This window comes from Mesoplodon mirus, assembly GCF_964341445.2.
Source record: "Mesoplodon mirus genome assembly, chromosome: 4".
NCBI classification, from domain to species: domain Eukaryota; kingdom Metazoa; phylum Chordata; class Mammalia; order Artiodactyla; family Ziphiidae; genus Mesoplodon; species Mesoplodon mirus.
This window is the reverse complement of record NC_138979.1, coordinates 83,988,422-84,004,312: the sequence shown is the minus strand read 5'-3', so window position 1 is coordinate 84,004,312 and position 15,891 is coordinate 83,988,422. Positions and strand designations below refer to the sequence as shown.

The 15,891-nt window shown below is 41.4% G+C and overlaps 1 protein-coding gene across 1 annotated transcript in view; it reads right to left on the bottom strand.

Annotated features, from left to right (window-relative positions):
• Positions 1 to 15,891, bottom strand: part of LOC309802862 (uncharacterized protein) — a gene marked incomplete at its 5' end in the record, with an annotated part of 165,200 nt that overhangs the window by 87,794 nt on the left and 61,515 nt on the right. The window contains 1 exon segment of the mRNA XM_082618744.1: positions 10,089 to 10,297. Within this exon segment, the coding sequence (XP_082474870.1) occupies positions 10,089 to 10,297 (209 nt within the window).

Genomic DNA, 15,891 nt, shown 5'->3' with positions numbered 1-15,891 from the left:
AGCTCCGGCTTCGGAGGTCAGATCCCAGGGAGAGGACTGGGGTTCGTTGCATGAACAGCCTGAATGGGCCTAGTGTGCCACAGCTAGCTGGGAGGGAATCAGGGAAAATGTCTGGAGCTGCCAAAGACGCAAGAGACTTTTTCTTGCCTCTTTGTTTCCCGGTGCGCAAGGAGGGGGGATTAAGAGCGCTGCTTAAAGGAGCTCCATAGACGGGTGCGAGCCACGGCTAACAGCACAGACACCAGAGACGGACTTGAGATGCTAAGGCTGCTGCTGCCACCACCAAGAAGCCTGTGTGCGAGCACAGGTCACTCTCCACACCTCCCCTCCTGGGAGCCTGTGCAGCCCGCCACTGCCAGTGTCCCGTGATCCAGGGACAACTTCCCCGAGAGAACGCACAGCGTGCCTCAGGCTGGTGCAACGTCATGCCAGCCTCTGCTGTCGCAGGCTCGCCCCTCACTCCGTACCCTTCCCTCCCACCCTGGCCGGAGTGAGCCAGAGCCCCCAAATCAGCTGCTCCTTTAACCCTGTCCTGTCTGAGCGAAGAAAATATGCCCTCAGGCGACCTACACACAGAGGCGGGGACAAATCCAAAGCTGAAGCCTGGGAGCTGTGCGAAAAAGAAGAGAAAGGGAAATCTCTCCCAGCAGCCTCAGCATCAGCAGATTAAATATCCACAATCAACTTGATGTACCCTGCATCTCTGGAATACCTGAATAGAGAACAAATCATCCCAAATTGAGGCAGTAGACTTTGGAAGCAATGATATATATATATATATATATATATATATATATATATATATATATATATATATATATATATATATATATATATATATATATATATATATATATTTCTTTTTCTGTTTTCCTGAGTGTGTATGTGTATGCTTCTGTTTGTGAATTTGTCAGTATAGCTTTGCTTTTTACCATTTGTCCTAGGGTTCTGTCTGTCCATTTTTTGGTGTGTGTGTGTGTGTGTGTGTGTGTTTGTGTGTTTTGCTATACTTTTTAGTGCTTCTTATCATTGGTGGATTTGTTTTTGGTTTGGTTGCTCTCTTCTTTCTGTTTTATTACTTTAAATTTTTTTTCTTATTTTTAATATTTCTTATTTTTTATTTTAATAACTTTCTTTTACTTTATTTTATTTTATTCTTTCTTTCCTTCTTTCTTTCTCTTTTTCTCCCTTTTATTCTGAGTCGTGTGGATGACAGGGTCTTGGTGTTCTGGCCGGGCATCAGGCCTGTGCCTCTGAGGTGGGAGAGCCGAGTTCAGGACATTGGTCCACCAAAGACCTCCCAGCTCCACATAATATCAAACGGCGAAGATCTCCAAGAGATCTCCATCTCAACACCAAGACCCAGCTCCACTCAATGACCAGCAAGCAACAGTGCTGTACACCCTATGCCAAACAACAAGGAAGACAGGACCACAACCCCACACATTAGCAGAGAGGCAGCCTAAAATCATAATAAGGTCACAGACACACCAAAACACACTGCCGGACGCAGACCTGCCCACCAGAAAAGCAAGATACAGCCTCATCCACCAGAACACAGGCACTAGTCCCCTCCACCAGGAAGCCTACACAACCGACTGAACCAACCTTAGCCACTGGGGGCAGACACCAAAAACAACGGGAACTACGAACCTGCAGCCTGTGAAAAGGAAACCCGAAACATAGTAAGTTAAGCAAAATAAGAAGACAAACACACAGCAGATGAAGGAGCAAGATAAAAACCCACCAGACCTAACAAATGAAGAGGAAATAGGCAGCCTACCTGAAAAGGAATTCAGAATAAGGATAGTAAAGATAATCCAACATCGTGGCAATAGAATGGAGAAAATATAAGAAACGTTTAAAAAGGAACTAGAAGAACTAAAGAGCAAACAAACAATCATGAACAACACAATAAATGAAACTAAAAATTCTCTAGAAGGGATCAACAGCAGAATAACTGAGGCAGAAGTATGGATAAGTGACCTGGAAGATAAAAGAGTGGAAATAACTACTGCAGAGAAGAATAAAGAAAAAAGAATGAAAAGAATTGACGACAGTCTTAGAGACCTCTGGGACAACATTAAAGTCACCAACATTCGAATTATATGGGTCCCAGAAGAAGAAGAGAAAATAAAGGGACTAGACTGTGAAAATATTTGAACAGATTATAGTTGAAAACTTCCCTAATATGGGACAGGAAATAATTAATCAAGTCCAGGAAGCACAGAGAGTCCCATACAGGTTAAATCCAAGGAGAAACATGCCAAGACACATATTAATCAAACCTTCAAAAATTAAATACAAGGAAAAAATATTAAAAGCAGCAAGGGAAAAACAACAAATAACATACAAGGGAATCCTCATAAGGTTAACAGCTGATCTTTCATCAGAAACTCTGCAAGCCAGAAGGGAGTGGCACAACATAATTAAAGCGATGAAAGGGAAAAACCTAAAACCGTGATTACACTACCTGGCAAGGATGTCATTCAGATTCAAAGGAGAAATTAAAACCTTTACAGACAAGCAAAAGCTAAGAGAATTCAGCAGCACCAAACCAGCATTACAGCAAATGCTAAAGAAACTTCTCGAGCAAGAAACACAAGAAAAGGAAAAGACCTACAAAAACAACGCCAAGAAAATGGTAATAGGAACATACATATAGATAACTACCTAAAATGTAAACGGATTAAATGCTCAACCAAAAGACATAGAATGGCTGAATGGATACAAAAACAAGACCCATATATATGCTGCCTACAAGAGACCCACTTCAGACCTAGGGTCACATACAGACGGAAAGTGAGGGGATGGAAAAAGATATTCCATGTAAAAGAAAATCAAAAGAAAGCTGGAGTAGCAATTCTCATATAAGACTAAACAGACTTTAAAACAAAGACTATTACAAGAGACAAAGAAGGACACTACATAATGATCAAGGGATCAATCCAAAAAGAAGACATAAAAATTGTAAATATTTCTGCACCCAACATAGGAGCACCTCAATACATAAGGCAAATACTAACAGCCATAAAAGGGGAAATGGACAGTAACACAATCACAGTAGGGGACGTTAGCACCCCACTATCACCAATGGACAGATCATCCAAAATGAAAATAAATAAGGAAACACAGGCTTTAAATGATACGTAAAAAAAGACGGATGTAATTGATATTTATAGGACATTCCATCCCAAAACAACAGAATACACTTTCTTCTCAAGTGCTCATGGAACATTCTCCAGGATAGATCATATCTTGGGTCACAAATCAAGTCTTGGTAAATTTAAGGAAATTAAAATCGTATCAAGTACCTTTTCTGACCACAACAGTATGAGAGTAGATATCAATTACAGGAAAAAATCTGTACAAAGTACAAACACATGGATGCTAAACAATACACTACTTAATAACCAAGAGATCACTGAAACAATCAAAGAGGAAATCAAAAAAAACCTAGAAACAAAGGACAATGAAAACACGACAACCCCAAAACCATGGGATGAAGCAAAAGCAGTTCTAAGAGGGAAGTTTAGAGCAATACAATCCTACCTTAAGAAACAAGAAACGTCTCAAATAAACCACCTAACCTAACACCTAAAGCAATTAGAGAAAGAAGAACAAAAAAACCCCAGAGTTAGCAGAAGGAAAGAAATCAAAAAGATCAGATCAGAAAAAGAAATGAAGGAAACAATAACAAAGGTCAATAAAACTAAAAGCTGGTTCTTTGAGAAGGTAAACAAAATTGATAAACCATTAGCCAGACTCATCAAGAAAAAAAGGTAGAAGACTCAAATCAATAAAATTAGAAATGAAAAAGGAGAAGTAACAACTGACACTGCAGAAATACAAAGGATCATGAGAGATTACTACAAGCAACTATATGCCGATAAAATGGACAACCTGGAAGAAATGGACCAATTCTTAGAAATGCACAAACTTCCAAGACTGAACCAGGAAGAAATAGAAAATATAAACAGACCAATGACAAGCACTGAAATTGAAACTGTGATTAAAAATCTTCCACAAACAAAAGCCCAGGACCAGATGGCTTCACAGGCAAATTTTATCAAACATTTAGAGAAGAGTTAACACTTATGCTTCTCAAGCTCTTCCAAAATATAGCAGAGGGAGCAACACTCCCAAACACATTCTACGAGGCTACCATCACCCTGATACCAAAACCAGACAAAGATATCACAAAGAAATAAAACTACAGGCCAATATCACTGATGAACACAGATGCAAAAATCCTCAACAAAATACTAGCAAACAGAATCCAACAGCACATTAAAAGGATCATACACCATGATCAAGTGGGGTTTATCCCACTAATGCAAGGATTCTTCAATATACACAAATAAATCAATGTGATACACCATATTAATAAATTGAAGAATAAAAACCACATGATCACCTCTATACAGGCAGAAAAAGCTTTTGACAAAATTCAACATCCATTTATGATAAAAACCTTCCAGAAAGTAGGCATAGAGGGAACTTACCTCAACATAATAAAGGCCATATATGACAAACCCACAGCCAATATCATCCTCAATGGTGAAAAACTGAAACCATTTCCTCTAAGATCAGAAACAAGACAAGGTGCCCACTCTCACCACTCTTATTCAGCATAGTTTTGGAAGTGTTAGCCACAGCAATCAGAGAAGAAAAGCAAAGAAAAGGAATCCAAATCAGAAAAGAAGAAGTAAAGCTGTCACTGTTTGCAGATGACATGATACTCTACATAGAGAGTCCTAAAGATGCTACCAGAGAACTACTAGAGCTAATCAATGAATGTGGTAAAGTAGCAAGATACAAAATTAATGCACAGAAATCTCTGGCATTCCTATACACTAATGATGAAAAATCTGAAAGAGAAATGAAGAAAACACTCCCATTTACCATTGCAACAAAAAGAATAAAACACCTAGGAATAAACCTACCTAAGGAGACAAAAGACCTGTATGCAGAAAGCTATGACACTGATGAAAGAAATTAAGGATGATACAAACAGATGGAGAGATATACCATATTCTTGGACTGGAAGAATCAACATTGTGAAAATGACTATACTATCCAAAGCAATCTACAGATTCAGTGCAATCTCTATCAAACTACCACTGGCAGTTTTCACAGAACTAGAATAAAAAATTTCACAATTTGTATGGAAACACAAAAAAACCCAAATAGCCAAAGTAATCTTGGGAAAGAAAAACGGATCTGGAAGAATCAGGCTCCCTGACTTCACACTATACTACAAAGCTACAGGTATCAAGATAGTATGGTACTGGCAGAAAAACAGAAATATAAATCAATGGAACAGGATGAAAGCTAAGAGATAAACCCATGCACATATGGTCACCTTATTTTTGATAAAGGAGGCCAGAATATACAATGGAGAAAACACAGCCTCTGCAATAAGTAATGCTAGGAACACAGGACATCTATGTGTGAAAGAATGAAATTAGAACACCCCCTAACACCATACACAAAAATAGACTCAAAATGGATTAAAGACCTCAATGTAAGGCCAGACACTGTAAAACTCTTAGAGGAAAACATAGGCAGAACACTCTATGACATAAATCACAGCAAGATCCTTTTTGACCCAGCTCCTAGAGAAATGGAAATAAAAACAAAAATAAACAAATGGGACCTAATGAAACTTAAAAGCTTTTGCACACCAAAGGAAACCATAAGCAAGATGAAAAGACAGCCCTCAGAATGGGAGAAAATATTTGCAAATGAAGCAACTGACAAATGATCAATCTCCAAAATTGACAAGCAGCTCATGAAGCTCAATATCAAAAAAACAAGCAACCCATCCAAAATTGGGCAGGAGACTTAAGTAGACGTTTCCCCAAAGAAGATATACAGATTGCCAACAAACACATGAAAGAATGCTCAATGTCATTAATCATTAGAGAAATGCAACTCAAAACTACAATGAGATATCACCTCACTCCTGTCAGAACGGCCATCATCAAAAAAAATACAAACAGGGCTTCCCTGGTGGCGCAGTGGTTGAGAGTCCGCCTGCCGATGCAGGGGACACGGGTTTGTGCCCCAGTCCGGGAGGATTCCGCATGCCGCGGAGAGGCTGGGCCCGTGGGCCATGGCTGCTGAGCCTGCGTGTCCGGAGCCCGTGCTCTGCAGCGGGAGAGGACGCAGGGGTGACGGGTCTGCGTACCGCAAAAAAAAAAAAAAAAAAAAAAAAAAAAAATCCACAAAAAACTAAAAATAGAACTACCATACGACCCAGCAATCCCACTTCTGGGCATATACCCTGATAAAACCATAATTCAAAGAGAATCATGTATCACAATGTTCATTGCAGCTTTATTTACAATAGCCAGGACATGGAAGCAACCTGAGTGTCCACCGACCGATGAATGTCTAGAGAAGATGTGGCTCATATATACAATGGAATATTAATCAGCCATAAAAAGAAACGAAATTGAGTTATTTGTAGTGAGGTGGATGCCCCTAGAATCTGTCATACAGAGTGAAGTGAGAAAGAGAAAAACAAATACCGTATGCTAACACATATATATGGAATCTAAAAAAAAAAAACAAACAAAAAAAACGGTCATGAAGAACCTAGGGGCAGGACGGGAATAAAGATGCAGACCTACTAGAGAATGGACTTGAGGATATGGGGAGGGGGAAGGGTAAGCTGGGACAAAGTAAGAGTGTCATGTACATACATACACTACCAAATGTAAAACCGATAGCTAGTGGGAAGAAGCCAAATAGCACAGGGAGATCAGCTCGGTGTTTTGTGACCACCTAGAGGGGTGGGATAGGGAGGGTGGGAGGGAGGGAGACGCAAGAGGGAAGAGATATGGGCATAGATGTATATGTATTCACTTTGTTATAAAGCAGAAACTAACACCATCGTAAAGCAATTATAGTCCAATAAAGATGTTAAAAATAAATAAATAACTGTTATTATTAAAAGAGGAAAATAAATATGTTACTTAGCCCCCTCCTCCCCGCAAAAAAGAATGTTATTTCCCCTTCCATGTACTCAAATAATACCAGTCAGGTCTCCTGAACCAACAGCAGGAAACACTCTCCAAGGAAAATAAATTCCTTGAGGCTATTTTATCGCTGGGACTGGTCAAATAGTTTTAAGTGCTTACTGAAAAGTATGAGTATTGGGAAAAGAGAGAACTGAGCATGGAGGATGAAGAATGGTAAGGTAGATGACTGATCAGAGATAATGCTCTAAGCTTCAAGCTTAGGAGGTAGTGAGCCAAGTCCAAGCCAGGCAACTCAGTCAAAACTGCCAGCATTTTGGAAGCCAGGTCTATGATTGCCATTGGTACTATTGCTGATAATGGTAACAGTGTAATGTTTTACTTGGTGTGGGATTATTATGCATTATAGACAATCTGATCCTCTGAACGTTTAAAGGATGCTCAGAGGATCTGTGCAAGGCTGTGGGACCCAGGAAACAAAGAGGTGGGGTTACTGAGAGAGAATCATGGCAAGCAGTGGCCTCAGCAGGAAGGCAAAGAACAATATGATGGGCGAAGTCTGTGGGAAGGACTCAAAAACAGTTCTTTCTCCGTCACTCTCATGCCCAGTAGGCTTGCAATTACACCACAAGCACCGATAAAAACAGTAAAGGACAGTGGTTTTCAAAGTGTGACCCAGACCAGCAGTATCAACATCACTTAGGAATTTGTTAGAAACACAACTTCTCAGGGTCATCCCAGACCTACTGAATCAGAAACTCTGAGGATGGGGCCCTTGCAGCCATGTAGGTGGCTTTGATCACAGTTAACTTAGAGAACCTCTGGTCCAGTGGACAGAAATACGGACTGTTGAGGAAGACCGTCAGTTTCAAATCCTTTGAAATGGTGAAATCAGAAAGTCTGCATGAACTGCTATGCCAGCCCTCAGCCATAGTAAGCATTCAAGACAAATCTCATTCCCTCGTCCTCTTCCTCCTCCTCCTTTATTTTCTTCTTCCTCCTCCTCTTCTCCTTCATTTTCACTGTCATCTCCATCAGTTGCAGCAGCAGCAGCAGCAGCAGCAGTAGAAGCAGCATAATTTGCAGGAGCTACTGAAATGACATCACTAGATCCAAGGTTCCCCATTTGGCCATCCTGTGACTTACGCATCTTCTCTGGCAGGAGAGGGGAGAGAATGGATGGGCAGCTCTAACTCCAGCACAGCTGCAAGGGCATCTGTGCTCAGAGCACTCAGCCCAGGTGCTGGGAAGCTTTTCAGGCAGGAGAAACCTGGCCACCAAGTGCAGATTCTGCCTCTGCTCACATCCTGCTTCCATTCCCAACAGTAATTGGAGGCTGGGAGCTCATTGTAAATTTGCTTAATTGAGCAGTTGAGGTCTTTATTGTCCTGCTGAGGAACTGCTTCTAAAAGCCTGCTTCTGGGCTCACAGCCCCTTTCATGCCTGTGCTTCACTTGGTATTTTCTCCACTCTCTTCTTGTCATAGACCTGTACCTCTGGGATCACCATCTTTTCCCTGTATTACTCTTTTAATTGTTTTTTTTTTTTTTTTAACGCAGATCAGAAAAACAGTCAATAATGCAGAGGGCAGGGGGCAGAGGAGCTGGCTAAAGCACACGAGCCAGAGTTGGGGGATTCTAGGCATCAGCAATACGGGGGGAGTTTCACAAAGGCTGGGAGAGATTCAAGATTTGGGGGACACAGGCTTACAAAGGATGGTGAAGCTTGAAAAAATTCAAAGCACTTCCTCGTCCAGAGGAATAGAATGGAAAATGTAGCTATTTCATGACCGAGAAGCTCTGAAAGCTGTAATGATGGAGAGAAACCCAGAGGCGACAGCAGACAGAAAATTAGATATTGGTTTGCAGTGCAGTATTATGTTATTGTTTAGAGGAGGGGAAAAAGCTTTTTTAAAAAAATGGTTAGTCTACAGATGCCGTGGTTGGAAAACGGCACTCTCGTTGACCGCTTCATTACCTCAGATGTACTCAGGTACAGAGAAATTGGAGAGTGTCCAGAGAGAAGCAACGAGACCAATGAAAGTAGTGCAGAGACTGACTAATACGAAGACAGCAAGGAACATGATGTGTGTGAAACACGGCTGCCTCGGCCCCAGGAGAGGTTTGGTGAGCACATGATGGGTATTTGGGAGATACTCACATCATCCACGGAGAACGTATAGGTAGCCTCGCATGATGGTGTTTAAATTAGCCCTAAGCAAGTGAAATTAAGGAATTTATTATTTGGTTGAAATCCAGGAAACCCTAGACACTTATTCCACTGGGGTGCAGGTAAGTGACAGCCCTTATAGGTGCTACTCCTTGTGCCTGGGATGCTCTTCCTCGTAAAGTTGGCATGACAGACTCCTTCAATAATTCAGGTCTCAGCTTAGGTGTCACCTGCTCAGAGAAGACTTGACCTCTCTAAGAGAAGGTCAAGTCTCCCTGCATATATAAAAGTCACTGTAGACCTGTGCCCTTCCTCTGTTGATTTCATAGAGCAATATGAAATTATCTTCCAGATTGAATTCTTTGCTTCCTTAGTGTCCAACTCTCTGGTGGAATGCTTGCCCCAAAAGATCAGGGGTCTCGTCTATCATATTCACCACTAGGTCCCCAAAACTAATCATTATTCCAATAACCACTCACACTCATAAAGCAGTTAAGTCATGGCAAGAACCCTGCTAACAGAGACATGTCTATGTTAACTTATTCAGGCCATGCAAAAACCTAGATTTTATCATTTCTATTTTTTTTAAGAAGAAGAAACTTGAGTCCCAGAGAAGGTGGGTGACTTCTCTAAAGTTGCACAGCTATAGGTGCTAGGGCTGGGATCTGAAGCCAGGTTCTCTAGCTTGAAAATCAACACTCTTAATCACTGCACTACCCAGTGTGTACCCAACCAGTATGTATTGAATAAATGAGTCAATCAGTACATGAGTGAGTGAAGGAATGAGGATTTGAGTCCAAAACATCTGCCCAGGGCAGGAAGCAAGAAACGTATTGAGGTTTCCCAACTTTAGTGAAGGTGAGTCCTAAATGACGGCCTTCAGGAATCATCCAGATGTCATCCAACTGCAAAGATAATCCCCATGCTGATTACCTGTGTGGTGCTGAAAAGGATCTCCATGCCCTGAACTGCCAGGAAGGCCTCCCTGCCAGACCGGAGGTTGGCAATGTGCCTGAGGCAAAGCAGAAGCGCCCTGCGGATCAGCACGTAGGAATTGGTCGTGTCATGGCTGTGCCAGTCCTGATGCAGCCTGAACAAGATGGTGACATAGCCTCTGTTCACTGCCCTGCGGCTGTTAGACTCTGAAACCAATGGGAAAAGACAATGTCAATCACAGGCTGGCCATACCTGCCTGAGGATGTCCCAGTGTACCTCCCACAAGATACTAATTCATCATAAAGGGAATGAAAATAACTTTCCATTGGAGAAAACTGGCAGATATCACCTTCATCAAGTGACCAAAGTCAACATCAGCAGATAAGATGCCCTGAGAAAGACACACCATCACTTTAGCATCACTTAAGCGCCACTTTAGCATCGCTTTAGCATCCCTTCAGCATCGCTTCTATGATATTCCTGCCCCAAAATGCATAACCTAAATGTTACTATGAGGAAAATCAGCAACCCCAAAATGAGGGACATGATACAAAATATCCAATCTATAATTTTCAAAAATGTCAAGGTCATGAAAAGCAAAAACAAAAAACAAAAAACAAAAAAAAAAACAGGAATTGAGCTAACAGAGACTAAAAAGACATGGCATGTCAGTATGATATATAATTATAATTTAGATCCTGGACCAGAAAACAATTTTTTTCTTTTGCTACATATGGCATTAGTGATGCAATTGGTAAAATATGAATAGTGTTTAGATTAACCCATAGTATTGTATAAATGTTTATTGTCAGATTTTGATAAACTATTATATGTTTACATAAGTGAATATTCTTGTTTTTATGAAATTCACCATTGTGAAAGTCTATAACATTCTCAAATAGTTCAGAAAAAGGATAATAGTGTGTGGGGAGAGAGAAGAAAGGAGGTGGGGGGAATCCACAGGATTTCCATTCCTCTTTCCTAAGCCTCAGTAGACTTGGGATATTGTCATTTGGGTTGAGCAAACTATAAGGCTTAGGTTGAAAAGGAGAGGACCCTGAGTGACAGACATAATGTCAGGAAGGCTGACATGTGTAACAGATGCGTTGGGTGTTTTCCGTAAAGAGAACAGAAGCCAGATCAGCAAGGGGTTGGCTCCGTCCAGGAAAGGAACTCCTCAGGCTCAAGGCTACCCAATAGGGAGCTGGTCTCTATGTGGTAATGAGCAACGTGGCACCAAAAATATCCAGAAAGAGGTTGGAAGTCCACCCAGCAGGGATGTGAGGACAGGGCTTCCTTACATCTGACAGGGAGCTGTAATAGCATGCTCTTACAGTTCTCTTCCCCTCTTTCACACCATGACTACCCTTTGTTAGTTGAATGACCCTGCGTGAGACCTCCCATGAGACCCCTCTGATGGGTGAATCATTTCTTCCTTTTTCCATTATGAAGAAAGAAAGGGGGAAGAATGGTCCAAGATACCTCTCTCAACAGTCCACATACACCACTTTTCATGTTAAGCTCCTCCACCTACAGGGTTGGCGGACAGACCAGTTCAGGTCTACCCAGTAGATGGGGAGATAGATACTCTCTGGATCCTGGTCCTCTCTACCCCTGTGGACTAGGTACCCCGAAGAACTCTAACGGGCTGACTCTCAGGAACAAACGCCCACATCTTGCAGCTCTGCCCTCTCACGACTGCATTTCTCCATTATCCATACTGTTCATGCTGGTTTATGAGACAATCTATGTTTCTGGCTGAGCATGTGAGAGAGAGATCCCCTGAACTGTAACTGGATAAGTAAAATTTCAGCTCCAAGTCAGATTTTTTCCTAAGACCATATAAGTGCACATGAGTCAAACGATAACATGAAAATTCAGTGCTTTATTCCAGAAGGGTTTTCTCATAATATTAATGGAATTCTCCTTTTCTTCTACTTGTTTGTCAAATTCTAAATTGTCAGGCTTGACTGAGCCCCACTGAGATTTCTGACCCATTTGTGCAGTTAGTTTTATTTTTTTTTTCACTTTTGACAACATTTCATTCAGCCATGACCCTAAATTGAGAGCCATGAGCTTTATTCACTCCATGATGTGTTTGTGGAAGGTTTAAATCACCTTCATTACCTCCTTTAATGAATTATTCTTTTGTATCAAAAATATTTATCTCCTCGGCTGGTCCCAGCCACAAAGCACTGGACTTCTTTACTGCCTAAATGAGGTTCCAGCCTATCCAATATCTGATGTTTAAAAGAAAATTGAGGATTAGGTAGGAAGTATTAAAGGAAACTATCACCTGCTGAAAAGAAGACAGAACAGAATGGCAAAAAAAGTGCATGGAGGCCGCGTGGGCAGTGGGAGGTTAAGAACTTTTGTCTTTTATCTATGTTAAGGGTATGAGACTAATAATGTGTTATCCTCATGACGTTCATCTCCCACTTCTGGGGGAGGGGGAGGGAGATAACGAGAAAAAAGTCTTTAATTGTCTGAGAGAAAAATCCCTTATCAGATCCCAATGATTTTATTCACGATTTCCTGTTAATCTTCAACAACCTGTCATGTTTACTAACATCGAAAATAACTACACCTCCTCCCCCAACCCCTACCCTAAATCAGTCAATCTTTCTCCCTGAACGGCTTGGGAGTTTTGCAAAAAGTCAATATGCACCTGAAACCCGACAAGAGATCCATCAAGCTGAACAAATGTAGAGGGGAGCTGAAGAATGAAATGAGGGTCACTGGGATCTGCAACTTGCAGAAGTTTGAGAAGATCTGAGGGGAGGACAGTGCTTCTCCCAGGGAGGCCAAATAGGAAGGAGAAGATGTGGGGTTTCATACATTCCTTTGGGTGGGCTCAGGGTTTGGAGGCCAGAGAAGATCCCCAGACCAGCTGTACTTTAGTCTGTTTATGGAAATGGCTTCTTCCTAAGATTTCCTTGGAAAAAGAGTTCCTGTTCCTTAATTTTTTTTTTTTAATTTCCGAAACAGATTGGTTTATGTTAAACTGGTTGGAGGATGGGGTGGAATGGACAGAGAGGACTTCTGAGGACCTTTAATTTAACAGCTCACCTCCACCCCCTTCCCCATCCAAAGGCACTCTCCATGCCCCCTTGTCTCCATCAGCCCCTCCCTGGCAGCCTCCTGCTGAAGTTCTTATCTGGCCAGTTTTCCGGTGGCAAATCTGCATCCTTGTCCTCACCTCCAATTTATCCTCTTAAGTTCTACTCTTTCTACCTACCTTTCCAGATCTTATCCTCCTGAAGTCTTATTTGTAGCTAATTCTCAGTCTAAAATGTGACCTCGCGCTCTCCTTATTTTAACCCCACGTATTTCTTCACAGAGGTTCAAATGTTTTCTTTAGTGCAGACCCCACTGATGCAGCAGATTTTTACATTCAGGAAGAAAGAATAAAAAAAGGAAGGGAATATACCAAGATATCAATAGTACTTATGAGGGAGGAAAAGATTGATGATTCTATTTGCTTTGGGTTTTTTTTAGACTGGACTTAGACTTTTCTGTAGTTTTTATTCTCCTCATCCTCTGCAATGAACTTTGACAATCAAGTAGAAAAAAGACAGGTTACCCTTTGACAAGAAGTCCGTAGTCTATAGGCCATGCCATGTTGTAAATGCCTGTGGGCAGGGCAAGAAGTCCCCGGGTTGCCATAGCAACCAATTCACCTTACCCCATCCCTTTCGAAAGTGAATTACCTACCTTGCCCCTGAAGGTATTTGAGAGCATGATCATCTCTATAAAAATGTTTGTTTTTTAACAGGAAAGCCCAGACACCTTCAAGACTCAAAGATTGGATTTCTCATGGGGAATTTCCAGCCCCATGACAGGTTGGTGGAGAAGTGCTTGGTGACCCAGATTATAATACCTGCAAGCAACCCAACGCTCTGCCACTTTTATTGGGCAAAACCAGAGGAAATTTCCATGACTGCTCTTTGTTTCCCATATCTGAGAATTTCATCACCCCTTTTAGAGTAAAGACATAGCTTAAAGTGGAGGAATAGTGGGAACCTGCAGCAGAGGAATGAGCTGGATGCTTTCACAACCACAGCTCTAGGAATGAGACATACAAATTAGTGCACACCTCCAAACTCATCTTTACTATCCTCGTGTACCCTTCACTGCCTTGCTGGGCAAAGCCTTCAGCTGTCAGCTTTCTTTCTGGAGTCCTTGCACATGGCTGTGACCTCCACTGCTTTCTAGCTGTGTGACCTTGAGCATGTTACTTCACAGCTCTTGTCACTAAGTCTTTATCTAAAAAACAAACAAACAAACAAAACTGATAACAGTCCCTTCCTTGTGGAACTGTTGAGGAAATTAAATGAGATAATATATATAAAGTAGATAGCTTGATGCCTGGAACGTAATAAGCACTCAATACCTGTCGCTTATTATACTTGCCATCATCAACATGATAAGCATCATCTATTTACTATTCCAACTCCCCCTCTGTAATTTTGGACAACAAACTGCCAAATGCTCAGGACATGAAGAGATTCCTTTGGACAGCCTCACACAAGAATAGGAGCACTAGGATCACATAGTTGTTGATCTGCATTTTGGCTCTATCATTTATCAGCTGTGTAACCTTGTTTAAGTTACTAAGCCATCCTGGACTACATTTCCATCATCTGCAAATATTAAAGCAAGATAAAAGAGAGATAACTAAAGCATCACCTTTACAAGTCCATTAAAAGGAATGATTGCATAGTGTAGCAGCTGGCATCAAGTATGTGCTCAATACATGATAATCCCTTCCCCATAAGGATAACATTCAAACTTCAAATTCACTTCACTAGTGAGAATAGCCCAAGGAAATGTTTCAAAATAAGTAAAATTTATAACCACAGTCCTTCAATCCCCCTGTAATGGAATCAACTTCTCACCCCAAATGCCCACACATCTTACACAGCTGCCTATCTGTCCTTAGACACCCCAAACATACATACCGAGGACCATTCCCCCACATTATCCCAGGAGCCCTTACAGACAATGTCCATAATGTAGAACTTTTTAGTTCCCCTCTCTGACCAACTTTACCCGACTTGGGTCCCATTACACTAAAGCTTTTTTAGAAGACTGGGTAGTGCTGTAAGGTCCTCTTGATTGATAATGGTTAAGTGTTTAATAACTCACCCTTGCTTTTGATAAGCACATACACGAGTAAGAATAAATACAAGGATTCGAGGCTCTCATCATTCTTAAGAACAGAAATCATCTTCAGCCACATAGCATAGTAGGCCATTACTATCCGAAGAAATTCTTGCCCAGGAAGATTAAATAGTTTTATTAAACAGATTTATTTCCTTCTGTTTCAGGAACTTCAAGAAAATTCATTCATATGAACTACTGACAATTCAGTGAGCCGTTTTCAGGACTGTGGCCCCCTTCTCAAAAGAGAAGACCACTCAGCTGGGCTTATCAAACACCCCTCCCCAAGGCTTGCCTCCAAACCCTCTCCTCACTGGATCCCCCAGCTGAGCAATTATATCACAAACACTGCCTGATCTTCATCAGGACTCCACATGCAAATACCCACCTGGAGCCACAGCACTCGCACTGTATAATATCCCACCCTAGAAATCCCCCCTTGGGGACAATACTACAACCCAGGTTAATGGTGACCTTAACTACAGCAAACAATCCACTGGCCTCTGCAACAGTGCTCTTTTCAGGGAGTCAATTTAGAAGATGTTTCTGGACAAAGCAGGCTTTTACCAAGACTTCTAAATCATATTACATGAACAATAAGCTACCTGTTTTGCCACTGTAACACCAGTTACAATTA